The following is a 14,010-nucleotide window of genomic DNA, read 5'->3' as shown; positions in this document are numbered from 1 at the left end:
CGCCGCGCCGCCTAGCCTGCTGGCTCCGCCGCGCCGCCGCCTCGACTCCTCATTGGCCGTCGGGCTGGAAGGGGTGGAGCGCTGCTTTTCGATTGGCCGCCGGGCCGCGGGGGGCGGGGCGGTGGGGCCCCGGCCGGTGGGGCGGGTTGCGTTGCGCTGCGCGGCGGTAGGGTCTGCGGCCGTGGGGAGGCAGGAAAATGGCGCTGACGCAGGGGACCAAGCGGAAAGTCTGCTACTACTACGATGGTGCGGGGCGGGGGGGAACGGGATGAGGGGGAGGGGGAGGAGCTTGGGGTAATGGTTTGTGTGAGATGGGGGCTGGGCTGGGGGGCTATAGGGGCGGGGGGGGGTCTGTTTGAGGGGGGGTCTGTGAGGGGTGGTCTGCAGGCCGTGCTGGGCCGGGATGTGCGGGGTGGGGGAGGGGCAGAGCCGGGGGCTGCGGGGGGGGGGGGGGGAGGGGCAGAGCTCGGAGGGGTTTGGGGGGGTCCGGGGTCCAGCGGGGCGGGGGGTACTGGGGGGAATCGGGGGGAGGGGGGCGGGGGGAGCCGGGGGGGCTTTGGGGCTGGGAAGGAAACAGGGGCGGCTCTGAGGGGTGGGGGGGGGCGGCGAGGGGAGGAAGGAGCTGTGCTGGGGTCAGCGCTGTGCCCGTGGAGGTGGGACGGAACGGGGGGCGACGGGGCAGAGCGGTGGTGCGGCCCTGGGCGGGCTGCCTGTGCTGTTCTGCCCTTCAGGAAGCTGGGAGCTTTCTGGCCTTTTAATCTTCCCTCTGGGGTGGGGGAGTAGCGGGGCGTTACAGCCTGATGCCTCGGGCACCACAGCTCAGCCCTCTGGACACAGCCCCCTCCCCTTTGGAGGGTGACCTCAGTGATGGATGGGTTTTTGTTGGGCTCTGGGATTGCTTTGTGCAAAAGGTATCGTGCAGTTCTCTGTTTCATTCTAGTTTTCCGTCTATGAAGTAAAATAAAAACTTTATTCCTTTTATTTCCCCCCCGGTAAGTGGATTTGTTCCACGCTCAAACAATAAAGTGAGCTCTTCTGAACTGCTTTCTGTGTTGGGCAGGTAGTGAGAGAAGCAAACACGAGCAGTAGGATTGCGTCCTGTGGTGATGGCCCTGTGTCTTCAGGCAGGCGGGGTGAGGAAGAAGGGATCAGAGCAGCAGAACTGCCTGAATTCAGCACACAGCCTGCCTCTGGAGCGCCCATCATCTCACAGTGCAGTGCGGTGCTGGAGTGCTGGGCTCAGTCAGGCCCAGTTTAAACTCAGAGTGCTGGCAGGAAATGGCAGGGTGCTGATTATGCACAAGCAACCCAGGTGTGGGAGATCTATATCCAAACGTCTCCCTCCGTAGAACCTTAACATGTTCACAAGGATACTTTCCAGTCTGTAAACAAACTAACAGCCTTCAAGGCATGAGATGGTGTGTTAAACACAGAATAAGTGATCGTATTGCTGTGAGTGCTGAGCAGAATTATATCCTTATGGTCCTTATTGCATGGTAACAGAATGAAGTCAGTGTTATTCCCCCTTGCCTGTAGCTGCCCTCACCCATTTACTCTGTGGGGAGGTTTTAGTGGCTGGTTTCCACTGCTCTTTTATGAGGGGCTGGCAAACATTCACAGGGGGGAAGTGTGCTTTATTTGTCACAGAAGGCATAATGTGCACTTGTGGGTGGGTGGTTCCTTAGGGCCTTTGTCACGCAGAGAGGTGAGAGCAGAGCAGTCTCTGGTTCCTGGAGGGAGGACTTGGCGTACAGTTCAGAGAGCTGAAGAAGAAAACGGCAGTGGAGATCATTGCCTGAGCTGTGGGGAAGGGTCTCTCTCTGAGCTGAGGTGTGCTGGGGCTGCGCATGAGGGTTTGAACTGCAAGAAGGGGAAATTCTCTTTTGTTCCAACATGGGGCTCTGCTTAACCCCAGCAGACAGGAAGAGGTCTCTGTTGAATTCTCACACTTACTATGCACCCATCAGCACTGCTGTGCGGCAGGACTTGTGGTGAGACACGTCTGGGGTCTCGCTGGCAGCCCGAGGGAAAGAAGGGAGGCAATCCATTTCCAAAGCTTTGTGTAGCTTTGTGTGTGTGTTTCCTAGATATGGTTTTGAACATCCCTAATGGTTCCCCAAAGCTTAACATACCCTGGGTTTGCCGTAAGGGGTGTTTTGGTGCAGGCAGAACCCACCGCCTTTCACTGTAGCATCACACAGGTAAACTCCAGCAGCAGAGTGGTTTGGGTGCGGGGTTTGCATCTCTTTTACATGGAAGCTCATGGCCACTGGAGGAGGCATCACAGCTGTGTGCTACGAGGAAGTAGCAGTTTCTCCTGTATGTTAAGATTGGTGATGAAATATTAATGCTCCCAGCTGAGTCACTGGTCAGACCGGGTTGAGTCTCTTGCTTCGTAAGCTGATGGGGAGCTGTAAAACTGTGCAAATGACTTGGTTTGATTTCTCAACAAAATGAGGCTTGTGCAGCGTTGCTGCTGCGTGTGGCTCAGTGCGTTCCCTGCTGTTGGCAGTGCTTCTCATGGCCACGTCAGGCAGGGGACAGAAAGTGAAATTGTGTGGGAAACACCACGGAAATTTGTGCCCTGGGAGAGGAGGGAATAAACTGGGAGACAGCAGCAGCAGCAGGTCAGCTTTTACTGGGTGGAGGAATATCTGCATGGGGAGCTGACCTGTGGGATGTAACTGCAAGGTGCTGACTTAAATGGACCTGTGTGAAGGATTTCCAAAGGGTTTCGGGCAGTAATAAGGGATGGGAATAGTCGGAGCTGTAAAGCTATAGCTGTGCTGTGATTTGCTTATTGACAGAATTGGCAGCTTGTATCTCATGTCTGCTGGGTAAATAGTAGTAAACTGAGGCAAAGCGGCTACGTGTGCTGGCTGATGAGTCATTGTCTGAGCTGGGATTAAACTCGTGTGCCTCCTGGCTTGCAGGTTTCTGCTCAGAGAGCTCCGAGTTTCTCAGGGAAGCTCTGTGAATGTGAGGTCCCATCATGGAGCTGAACCTGCAGGGAGGACATTGGAGAGCTATGCTTTGCTATGTGAGGACCAGCAGATGCGGTGCCCAACATCCTCCTGCTAGGAAGGCTGGAGCTCCTCCAGCTTCACCGCCTCGTGTCAGTCGCTCAGTGTTTAGCTGGGTTGCCTTCCCCAGAACTGCTGTTGAAATCCCCCATGCTCGGCCATACCCTGTTGTCCATAAGGCAGTCTTGTTTGGGTCTGGGATAAAGCTTTCTGATGGTGCAGATGCATGTGCAGCCCCTTCCCCCTGTGAACAGATGGGCTGCTGATGGGCACATGAGATGACAGATGTGGTTTGAGTGTGGTTGTATTTGAAGCAGTTTGTGTTTTTCTCTGCTGAAACAAAATCCTTTCTGTTCCCAGGTGATGTTGGAAACTATTATTATGGCCAGGGACACCCCATGAAGCCCCACAGGATCCGGATGACCCACAACCTACTGCTGAACTACGGCCTTTACAGGAAGATGGAGATATATGTAAGTGTGATGAAAAAACAAGTGTGTTGTCAGTTGTAATTTTGGCGCTTCAAGCTCTTAAATTCTCTTTGACAAGCCAAAGAGGAAAGTGAAAAGGGATTAAATGGTTGTGTTGACATATTTCTGCCGCATTCTGATTTCTTGCAGTGAGATGTTCTTTGCTTCAGATAAGCTTTGGAGTCTGGAAAATTGGTTTACTCTCTGTAGCTTAAATATTTTCTTTACCTAGATATGTAGTATGTTCCGGTCTCTGGTAATGGCTTTTTTGCCTTTGAAAATAAGTTTCTCTTACCCAGTGCTGCTGCTTCATTTACTTATTTTATTATTTTTGCTGTTTCTGGGAGTCAATCTGAGACTGGAAATGGGATGTGGGGAGGGCAGTGTTCCCAACCAAACCCTCTGTCCTTGCAGCGCCCTCACAAGGCGAACGCGGAGGAGATGACCAAGTACCACAGTGATGACTACATCAAATTCCTGAGATCCATCCGCCCAGACAACATGTCTGAGTACAGCAAGCAGATGCAGAGATGTAAGCTGTGTGTGTGGTGCTGTGTTCCTGTCGGTGCTGAGTGTTGTGCTTCTAGGGATCCTAGGCAAGCTGTAGGAGCTCGGGATGAAAAGAGCAGGAGAAGCCCTCAGGAGCTGCACTTCTCCAGACTTTGTGTTCTGTTTACCTGGTAAATCAAGGGTTTGGTAAATGGGTCCCTCTCAAGTCAGAGTGCTGAATGAGCTCAGGAGAACCATTTGACCCAATGGTCTTTAGCGGAAGTTCTCCTGAATTATCCTCCTGGGTTGAACTGCTCCTTTTATGAGCTGCATGTATTTGCTGTGATTGCTTAACTTAGAGCCAACTCCTTTAACCTCTGCAGTCCATGAAGGTGCTGAGGATCTCTTGGCAGCTTTAATGCTACAGAAACCTTTCTTTTTTTTTGGTCTGTCTTAAACTCTGAGGTGATGTTTTGTATCAGGTCATAAAGGCAAATAGAAGGGGAAGGCTCAAGTCTCTTTTAAACATTAGTTTGATCATTTGTACTGCATTCCTTGAGAGCAGGAAAAAAGAAAAGCCCACAGGATTCATTTATGTCAAATGTGATTTCCAAATTAAAAGAAATACAAGTCCTGAGCCTGCAGTAAGGGCACTTGAAAACCCGGTATTAGCTGAAAGGGACAGATGTTTAGGCACAAGCACATAATAGGAATGAATAGTATGGTTCACAAGTAATATACATTGAAAGACCTCCTACAGTAAATAATTTGACTTAATATACCAAAGAATATATTTACACAAACTGAACTGTTTACCCCTCGAGCTGATATGGCTCACAGACACCCACTCTCTATTCTATTTCCACAGAACTGTTTTTAACTGAAGGAGGCAAAATATGAAAATTAATGTTAAACACACAGGGCAGATCTTTTATTCAGCAGGGAGTAGAAACCCCTGCCTTTGTTTTCTTGGGAAGAACAAGCTTCTGCCTGGCTGAAAAACTGGCACCAGAGGCTCAGGGCAGAGGAGAAGGAGATTCGTTTCTTGTAATGGGAAGCATGCAGAAATTGAGGGCTTCGGTTCTCCTCACTTAACATGGAAATCTTGGATTAGTTATTCAGAGATTGCAGTTTTCTGCTGCAGCCATCACAATCTGGAACAGTTACTTCCTTCTGGGACTCCTGCTGGGCATTGTCCTTTTCAGAAGTCTCTGTCCTATGCTGGGAGTTCCCTTATCACACCTTCCTTGTGAAGGCTGTGTGTTGTTGAGTATCTCATGCTCCAAGAAAAAAAAAAGAGAGGAAAAAAAAGGGCCAAAATAGACCCCCAGAATGAACACCTTCCAGATGTTGTTACAAAAATACACGTTCTCTTTTTGCTGCTAACAGCCAAATGTTTTAAAATGTAGATTTAACACAAGCCTGCTGTTAGTGTGTTTAATGGTGGGGGGTGCTGCCTCCTTCCTGCACAGTGTGTGCATGGCCCTGCTGAGCAGCACCAGCTGCCAAATTGAGCCCAGCACAGTAAATGTGCCAAACGTGAGGGCCTGTGCAGCTCTCATGGATAGCATCTCCCTGCACGCTCCTTTCTGGGATGATTGACTGGTTCCTGCCTCCCTCTGAGCCTTCACCCGGTAGGTGGCGTGCCTGTCCCGCTGCAGCTCCTGGCACCTGCTGAGCTGGGAGCATCCTTCCATAGCAGCAACCTTCCTGCCGTGCAGGCAGTGTTGGTGGGACCACCTTCGTGTCCCTTCATTTGTGTGTGGTAGCTTTTCGGTTGATTAAAGTGCTTATCAGGCTAGTGTTTTTTAATCAGACAGGTAGTGCAAGCTTTACCAGTTCTTTGTGACTTGGTCTTACTAATCCTTCTGTATTCTTTTCAAGTTAACGTCGGGGAGGACTGCCCTGTGTTCGATGGGCTGTTTGAGTTCTGTCAGCTCTCTGCTGGAGGCTCAGTTGGTAAGCTCAGCCGTCATACGGTCTTTTCCTAAGCAGATGTACATCAAGTTGTTCTGCCTGAGAATGCTTTGTTGTAGGTGGGGGTGGGGGAGCCCTATGAGCCCATTTCTGACTTCCTTAGGTTGAGATTTCTCCCCATGCTGGAATTCCAGCTTTGCATTTTGACAGATCCCTCTGCGTTTGTTAAGCGTATCTTTATTACTCTGAGCTACTTCTTGGATGACTCCACAAAGGTGACAGACCGAACCCCGGCAGCAGTGGGGCTTTACCAGTAATAATTAAAAAATAAATGATGTGAGCTGCACAGAAAAGCAAAGGCACAGAAGCTGCTCGGTGTAGGTGCCAGCTAAAAAGCAAGAAAGGGTTACTTTTATTGTTCTTAGCAGAAAGCCAATGTCTCTGGCCCTGAGGCAAAAGCTGGAACGTTTAAAATACTTTGTTGCAAGGAGATGTGGTACTTCAGGACTGTGTTACTGTGCATCTACAGTAGGGCTTTGTGGCTGCTACTCCCACGGTGACATCTAGCAATCTTCGCTTCCTGTCTCAGAGTCCAGCAGTACCTACGAGTGCTGACTGCAGCGTTCTGGTGTTGTTTCTTTAGTAGCTGTGCTTTGTGATCCCGAGATTGTGCGTCCCCAGAATGTATCGCTTCTGTTAATCCTTGGAGACTTGCGAAACTGCAGAAAGTTTACAAAGGAGATGGGGGGAGAGAATGTTCCTTGTCTAAATGCGTATTCAGTGGCTGACCTAAATATATATTGGGTAAAACCTTTCCTTAAAGTCCGTTGTTTGGCACACTGGGAATTCTAGGCTGTCTTTGCGTGTGAGCTGGGCTAGAAAGCTGTGCACTTGTTTGTGCAGATCTCGTGCTCTGAGGTGTAGGTGGGGAAGCAGTCAAAAGTGTGTGCATGCGAAACAGAGGCTGCGTTTCTCTTCCATTTCCTTTGTTTGTTTGTTGAGACATCCAGTGTTTAAGCCCTTGGACTTGGGCTTGTGCCCAAAGCACACACAAACAGTGATGTGATGACAAGAGACCTGTGCTTCACCCCTGAAGCTCTGCCGTTGGTCCTTTGCCCTTGTGCTAACATTCTGTAATTCTTCTCCCAACAGCCAGCGCTGTGAAGCTGAACAAGCAGCAGACAGATATTGCTGTGAATTGGGCAGGAGGCCTTCACCACGCTAAGAAGTCAGAGGCTTCTGGCTTCTGTTATGTCAACGATATTGTCCTGGCTATCCTGGAGCTCTTAAAGTAGGTGCAGTCCTCCGAGTCTTTACTACTTCCCAATCTGCCGTTGTTGCTTTTTTTAGCTGTATTTCCAGGGAGGTCTTAATCATCCATATTTTGGGCTTGTAGTACTCTCTGTGCAGAAGGGGTGTGCCTAACTGTGACACTGTGCAGGAAGCAGAAGCTCGGAGCATGGTGTAGTTGCTCTTAGGCCCTTCTCCTCCCTCAAGAGAAGGGTGCACAGCTGTAAGATGTGTCTGTCTGCTGCTTACCACCCTGGCGGCTGTTGGCTCAAGGCTGAGCTCTGTCAGAGCTCAGCTGCAGCAGCAAAAGCCACTTTGTGGCTCAGGGATTCTGTTCCACTGCTCTGAAGAAATGCAGCATCTTGACTCCTTTCTGATCCTAGGTATCACCAGAGGGTCCTGTATATTGACATTGATATTCACCACGGAGATGGTGTGGAGGAAGCCTTCTATACCACAGACCGTGTGATGACCGTGTCCTTTCACAAGTATGGAGAGTACTTCCCAGGAACGGGAGACCTGCGGGTGAGAATGGAACCTTAGCAGAAAATTCCTCTGAAATGTGATCGCTTTCTTCTATTTGCCATCATACTGACTGGGCTAAAACCAGCACTCTGTTAGACTTTCCTGCTTTAAATGCCCTCAAAGTAGCATCCTTTTAGTGTGGATGGAAGTATATGTATGTGGCAACTGGCTTGGCACTTAGAGAGTGCTGTGGTGACCTTGTGCTCTGTCCTGTCTTTCTCTCTAACAGGACATTGGTGCAGGCAAAGGCAAGTACTATGCTGTCAACTATCCCCTCCGAGATGGGATTGATGATGAGTCCTATGAGGCAATATTCAAGCCGGTAAGTGTGCTGAGTGATTCTTTGTGCATCATGCTTTGTCACTGGGAGGCTCATGGAGCCATTCTTTAAGGAGACTCAGACTGCTGTTGTAAGATTCCTCAGTGGCTGTGTTCCTAACAATTGCAGCCTGTCTTCATTTAGCTTTTCTTGGTAAGAGCCCCAGTGTTCCCAGTATGTGGGAGTCAACAGCTGTGGGAACACTAGGGATGTCTTCACGTCACTTGCTGACATGGACATTACTGTGTTGCTGTGACACTGTCCTGTGGAGAAAGTGTAACAATGGGTTTCTTGTTTAGGTGATATCTAAAGTGATGGAGACATTCCAGCCTAGTGCAGTTGTCCTGCAGTGCGGGTCGGATTCTCTGTCTGGGGACAGGCTGGGTTGTTTTAATCTGACCATCAAAGGTAAGAATACAGCGTTTCCATCAAAATAGTGAGGCTGGGTTTGTGATGCCAAGAAGCCAGAACTGTGCAGCACAGTGCCTGGGCTAAATTGGCATAAGTAATCTTATTACTTTTCACTGCAAAATGGGTCTTTGTGCCATGGAGTTATCGCCTTTTTCCCTGCTGCCTTTGCTGCAGGTCATGCCAAGTGTGTGGAGTTTGTCAAAAGCTTTAATTTGCCTATGCTGATGCTGGGAGGAGGTGGCTACACGATCCGCAACGTGGCCAGATGCTGGACCTATGAGACTGCTGTGGCTTTGGACACTGAGATCCCAAATGGTAATTTTCCCCTGGAACCTTTGAGGCAAAACAAGGGACAGTGACTGCCTACCTGGTGACAGAGCACAGGGAGGAAGTGTTGCTGCAGGGAGGCAGGAACCGTGAGATGTTTCGTTAGCTCTTAATTGTTCCTGTGGAAGAGCTTTTTGGGTCCGTGGTTTGCAGTAGTTGCTCTTGTTTGCATTACAACCTTCTAGTTTTCCCCTCCATTGGGAGATACCCAGCAGTCTTGCTGTTGTGCTGAAACGAGATGACCTTCTACTGCAAGCTTTTGTGCACACTGATAGCATGTAACTGCCAAGTGAGCTTAGACTGCCCTGTTGCTAAGCCGTCTGTTTTGATCTGAGTTTGGGCTATGAAATGGTCAACTCCTACCCCTGGGAAAGTGCAGTTGTGCTCTTACTTAGCACTGAAATCTGCTGTATATGAGGGATGTCATTACTGGTCCAGAGGTGATTTGATTTTTGTTCTTTTTTAACTCTTCTGCAGAACTCCCATATAACGACTATTTTGAGTATTTCGGACCAGACTTTAAGCTGCACATCAGTCCCTCAAACATGACTAACCAGAATACCAATGAGTACCTCGAGAAGATCAAGTAAGTGTTTGCCCTTCTTCAAATGGCTGACAGCTTTTGCTGGTAAATACAAACGTGTTCCTTTGCTGGCTGTCTGTAGGCAGCGTCTCTTTGAGAATCTGCGCATGCTGCCTCATGCCCCTGGTGTCCAGATGCAGCCAATTCCTGAGGATGCTGTTCAGGAAGACAGTGGAGATGAAGAGGAGGAAGATCCTGAGAAGCGCATTTCAAGTAGGTGCTTGCCTCTGGCATGGCTGCATTGCCCTGCTGGGAAGTGCACTGCACACAGCCCGTGGGTGCCAAAGCTGGATGGGATCAGATTGCTGGGGAAGCATGAAGGCACCAAACTGAATTACCTCACTAAAGAGAGGATATATGATTTGGACTGACCTCAGTTTAGGAGTTCTTCAGTCTGAAGCCCGCTGTTCTGATGGGTTTTATAAGATAAAGCAATGATGCTGAGCTGCAGCACTGGCAGTTCTTCTCCTTGGGAGCACTTTTGTCAGACAGTTTCCATGAAGGAAGAATGCAGGCATCTGTGTGAGAATTTGAGCAGTTCCTGTGGCACGGGTGCTGTAGCAGATTTCTTACAGGGAGGCTGTTGGGTTGTCCCAGAAGTTGCCTGCCCCAGTGACAACGCTGGTTGTTATCCGGATCGGCCGATGGCCTTTAGATCTGGTGGCCAGATTTTCTCAGTGTGAGGCTGGTTAACCTGCTTATGCTGTCAAGTCTAAACGTCACCCTGCGTCTAATCCACGTCCCACACGTGATCTTAGATTAAGCAGGAACAGTCAGTTAAAAGACATGGCAGGAAGATGAAGTGTTTTCATTGTGGTCTCTCTGTGAGTTGTGTAGGTTTATTGGTTCTTTCCCATGTGTGTAGATGTGCACAGAGCGGTACATCTCCAGGCATTAGTGCGCAGTATCTTCTGACCTCTTCTCCCCTTCACTCTCAGTCCGCAATTCTGATAAGAGAATATCCTGTGATGAAGAATTCTCTGACTCCGAAGATGAAGGGGAAGGAGGGCGCAAAAATGTTGCCAACTTTAAGAAGGCCAAACGTGTGAAAACAGAAGAGGAAAAGGAGGAGGAGGAGAAGAAGGGTGAGCATGAGGGCTATGGCTGGAAGCCCTCCCAGCTGTGTAGAGCGCTGCCTGATGTGCGCTTCCCTGCTGCCCTCCCATGCCTTTTTTTTTCCTCCTAGATGAGAAAGAAGAGGAAAAAGCAAAAGAGGAGAAAGTTGAACCCAAGGGGTGAGCCCGGTGTCTCTTGGCTTGGCACTTCTCTGCCTGAGTTTGTATTTCCCCGTGCATTTCCCCATCCCCCTGTTGGGATGTTCCATGGCTTCTGGGGTTGGAGTAGAGTCATGGTGCTTTGGATGGCTTTGTCATGGGCTCTTAACAGGGGGAAGTTAGCATGGGAGGGATGGAATGCCTGGTAAAGCTCTGAGAGCCCTCGAAGAATAGGGCTAAGAAATACCGTGTGCTCTGTAAGGTGTCACTGCTTTTAAAGGGAGGTCGACATCAGAGCACGTTAAGGTGGAGCATCGCAGTGGCATTTTGATGGCTGCAGCTCTGGCTTGTTGCTGGATCGTGGTGCAGCCTGAGATTCCTGTTTAAACCAGATTTTCCACTGCTTCCTTCCACAGGGTGAAGGAAGAGGCAAAATCCACCTAAGATGGCTGCAGCTGGACGGCGCCCGTCAGTGCGTGGTTGTCATAGGTTAGCTTCTCCGGTTGCCTCCCATTCCACAGGATTTATATTTTATATATGTTTCTGTATATATTTCTATATAAATATATAAATGACTTGAGAACTGTAAATTATTCCTCGCTGCGCTCCGCTGGGAGTAAGGCAGGGAGGACTGCAGAGTAGAGAGACCCGCAGTGCCCAGCATCGAACTGGGAAGTTTCACTCTTTGCCTCCCACCGCCTCCTCAGCGTCTTTAAGAAAGAATCACTTCCTTTCTTTGCTGTCCTCTGAAGTAACCGCCCCTGAGAATGAGTAATTTAAGTAGAAGTAGCATCTGCATTTCAGGTTAGGTGGGAAGATGGCCATGAAGCTTCTGCTTTTTTCTGCTTCTTTTCCTTTCTCTCTTTTGTTTTTTGTTTTGTTTTTGTGGGAGACGTGAATTCCCAAACGAAGCCTGTGAGAGACGGAGCGTCCTTTGGTCTTCAGTCTGATTCCACCATGGCAAGTAACTGCAAACCGGTGCCGCTTCTCAGGGTCAAATAATGCAGTTCCTGGACAGAGTTGGCTACTTCCCTGCAGCAAACTTGTGGAGAGGTGAAGCAGCTGGCAGGTAGATCAGGAGTGAATCTGCCTGAGAGCCCTGCAGGTAGAGCTGGAAAATCCCCTGCTGTGGGGTCGGACGCTTCCTGGATGTGGCAGATCCCATTGGCACGGCAGCGCTGTGTGTCTTTGCACACTCGTTTCCTAGAGCTGTGCCCCTCTTTGCAGGGGGGAGGTGAGTTACTGCCCACCTGGCTGCCTGCTTTGCTCTGCTGCCGCCCTCAGCTACACGTGCTGTATTTGCTTCAGTGCTGATCCGTGTCCTTGCTGAAACCACAGCAGGACAGGACAGAGGGCAGGGCCCAGCTGGTGCCTCAGCTCCGCGTGTCACTCCCTGAGAAGCTCCTCCTGAAGCAGGCACGTTTTCAATGGAACCTTTCCTCTCTTTGCTCTCAAGGCCAGTAAAGCAGAGAGCTTTTTATCAGCGGGCTGCGCTGTTATCTGTACGAGGGAACAGCAGATGGGGCTCTGTGCGTTTCTAGTACTCCTCCTCTTCCTACTCCCACCCGTTATCTCACACCCAAAGGTCTTTTGTGCTCAGAGCTGCCCTTTCTCACACCTTGCTTTGTACAATGAGATGAACGTTCCACCAGGTGCTTCGCCGAGCTCCAGCTTTGCAGAAGTTTTGCAGGCAGCTCCGACTCGCTGCTCTCCTTTCTCAGGGGGATCCCTCTGTCCATAAGAGGGGCTGTACCTCCCGCGAGCTGCTGCTGCTGGTTTCAACTCTGATGATGCTGATAATGCTGCTAACTGAACACAGGTTATTTGTGAAATGTTTTATTTTTTTACGTGCTTTTCCTCCCCTTTTCCACCACGAGTTTTTTGTAGCCTCTTGGAACCCGAGTGACGTCTCACTCCCGCTCTGCAGTGTTTGTATGTGAAGCGAGAGGGATGGGAGCATCTGTGTGTCCTGGGGAGGGGGGGGGAATATATTGTGGTTTTTTAAAGATGCTTTTATTTTAAATTTGGAGAAACCTTTGTAATAAAACGTCCATTTCTATGGTTGGTCTGAGCTGGCGCCGCTTCATTGGGGTGGAGTCACAGGCTGCTGCAAGAGGAGCCTCCCCTTGGATGGGAGGAGGGCGGCGGATGTGGATGTGTTGGTTGAGTGCTGAGGGCCAGAGCGGTGTGTGGGAGCGTGCAGCAGATGGCTGCAGAGCCTGATGAAATAGCCTTTATTTCCCTCAATTTTATAGCACAGCCTTCAGCCCCCCAACACACACACACACACACACACACACACACACACACACACATTGCAATCACACGCGCTCTCTGCTCACTCCCATCGCAGCCCTTTGTGTGCTGTTAATGCTGCACTGCTCTGAAGGCAGCCACGTTCACCCAGAGAGGAGATGCTGGTCAAAGGATGCTTTAAAGCAGTTGGGTGTTTTTTCTCTTGCATGAGTCCCTGGGCTGTTGGGTTTATTTGCAATCTGCTGTTCGATTAATTAGAAAAATAACGATTAAATGAGCCGGGTGGTTTTGCATCGTGTGCTGAACCAGGCGTGAGGGGCTCATACGTCCTCATAAGGAGAGGAGGAAAAGCCTTGAGTGCCGCAGCCCTTCATTGCTGCAGCGATGCCCCAGGAGCTGCAGCTCACACTTAGAGCCCTCCCCTGTGAGCAGCCATGTGTCCCCATTGCACTCACAGCTCCGTTGCTGTCCTACACACCGACGTGCAGCTGCAGCCCTTTTCCCTCCTGGGCTGCCTTAAAATGGCTGCCACGTCTGCACGGCCGCTGCGCTCTGCTGGAGCTGCTTCAGCCCCGCGGCTCATTTGGGTGCACGGAGCCCAGAAGGAGCAACACCCTGACAAAGCACAGCGCCCACATTGCAAGCACTGGGCTTTTATCCCTCCCTCCACCATCAATGGGGATGGATCCCTCCTGTGTGTGGCCTTCTGTCCATAGGAGGATGTGCTGCACGCAGACATTTTGGCTCTTCTCTTCGCTCGAGGGCTGCAGCTCAGCACTGCAATCCCTTCCCTGTTGGGGGCTCTGAGCAAGCCCTGCTCCTCACCTCCCCCCACGCTGCCCCCAACCCCTCACCCTGCTTCCCCCCATGCAGCAGGGCAGCTGGCTGGGCAGGGTTTGGACCAGGCCTTGCTGTAGGATGCAGAGCAGGGAGCACAGCTCCACGGCACGGAGATGGCAGCACTCATGGAGATGGCAGCACCCGCTGTGCCCCCACGTCCCCTGGGGCAGGAAACCTCAGCACGTCCCTCCTGTCACCATCAGGCACAGAGCAGGACCTCACAGCACTGGGAGAGCACCCCAATTCCACCCAGCAGATCTGGGTCCCCCCCCGGAGCCCCCTCCATCCCCAGCTCCCAGCAGGAGGGATGAGCCCCCAGCAGCAGCATTCCATGCTGAGATCCTTT

At 50.7% G+C, this 14,010-nt stretch overlaps 1 protein-coding gene across 1 annotated transcript; it reads left to right on the top strand.

The window, feature by feature from the left end:
- Positions 1-68: 68 nt before the first annotated feature.
- On the top strand, positions 69-12,627 carry HDAC1 (histone deacetylase 1). Its single transcript, XM_072355198.1, has 14 exons — positions 69-246; positions 3,384-3,496; positions 3,908-4,025; positions 5,867-5,941; positions 7,052-7,190; positions 7,573-7,714; positions 7,944-8,036; positions 8,333-8,441; positions 8,619-8,759; positions 9,249-9,357; positions 9,437-9,567; positions 10,293-10,439; positions 10,541-10,589; positions 10,985-12,627. Exons 1-14 carry the CDS (start codon positions 198-200, stop codon positions 11,010-11,012), a joined length of 1,443 nt encoding a protein of 480 aa, XP_072211299.1. The 5' UTR covers positions 69-197; the 3' UTR covers positions 11,013-12,627.
- The last annotated feature ends 1,383 nt before the right edge of the window (positions 12,628-14,010 follow it).

Source organism: Excalfactoria chinensis, chromosome 22 (assembly GCF_039878825.1).
Source record: "Excalfactoria chinensis isolate bCotChi1 chromosome 22, bCotChi1.hap2, whole genome shotgun sequence".
Taxonomy (NCBI): domain Eukaryota; kingdom Metazoa; phylum Chordata; class Aves; order Galliformes; family Phasianidae; genus Excalfactoria; species Excalfactoria chinensis.
This window is presented reverse-complemented; position numbering and strand designations above follow the sequence as displayed.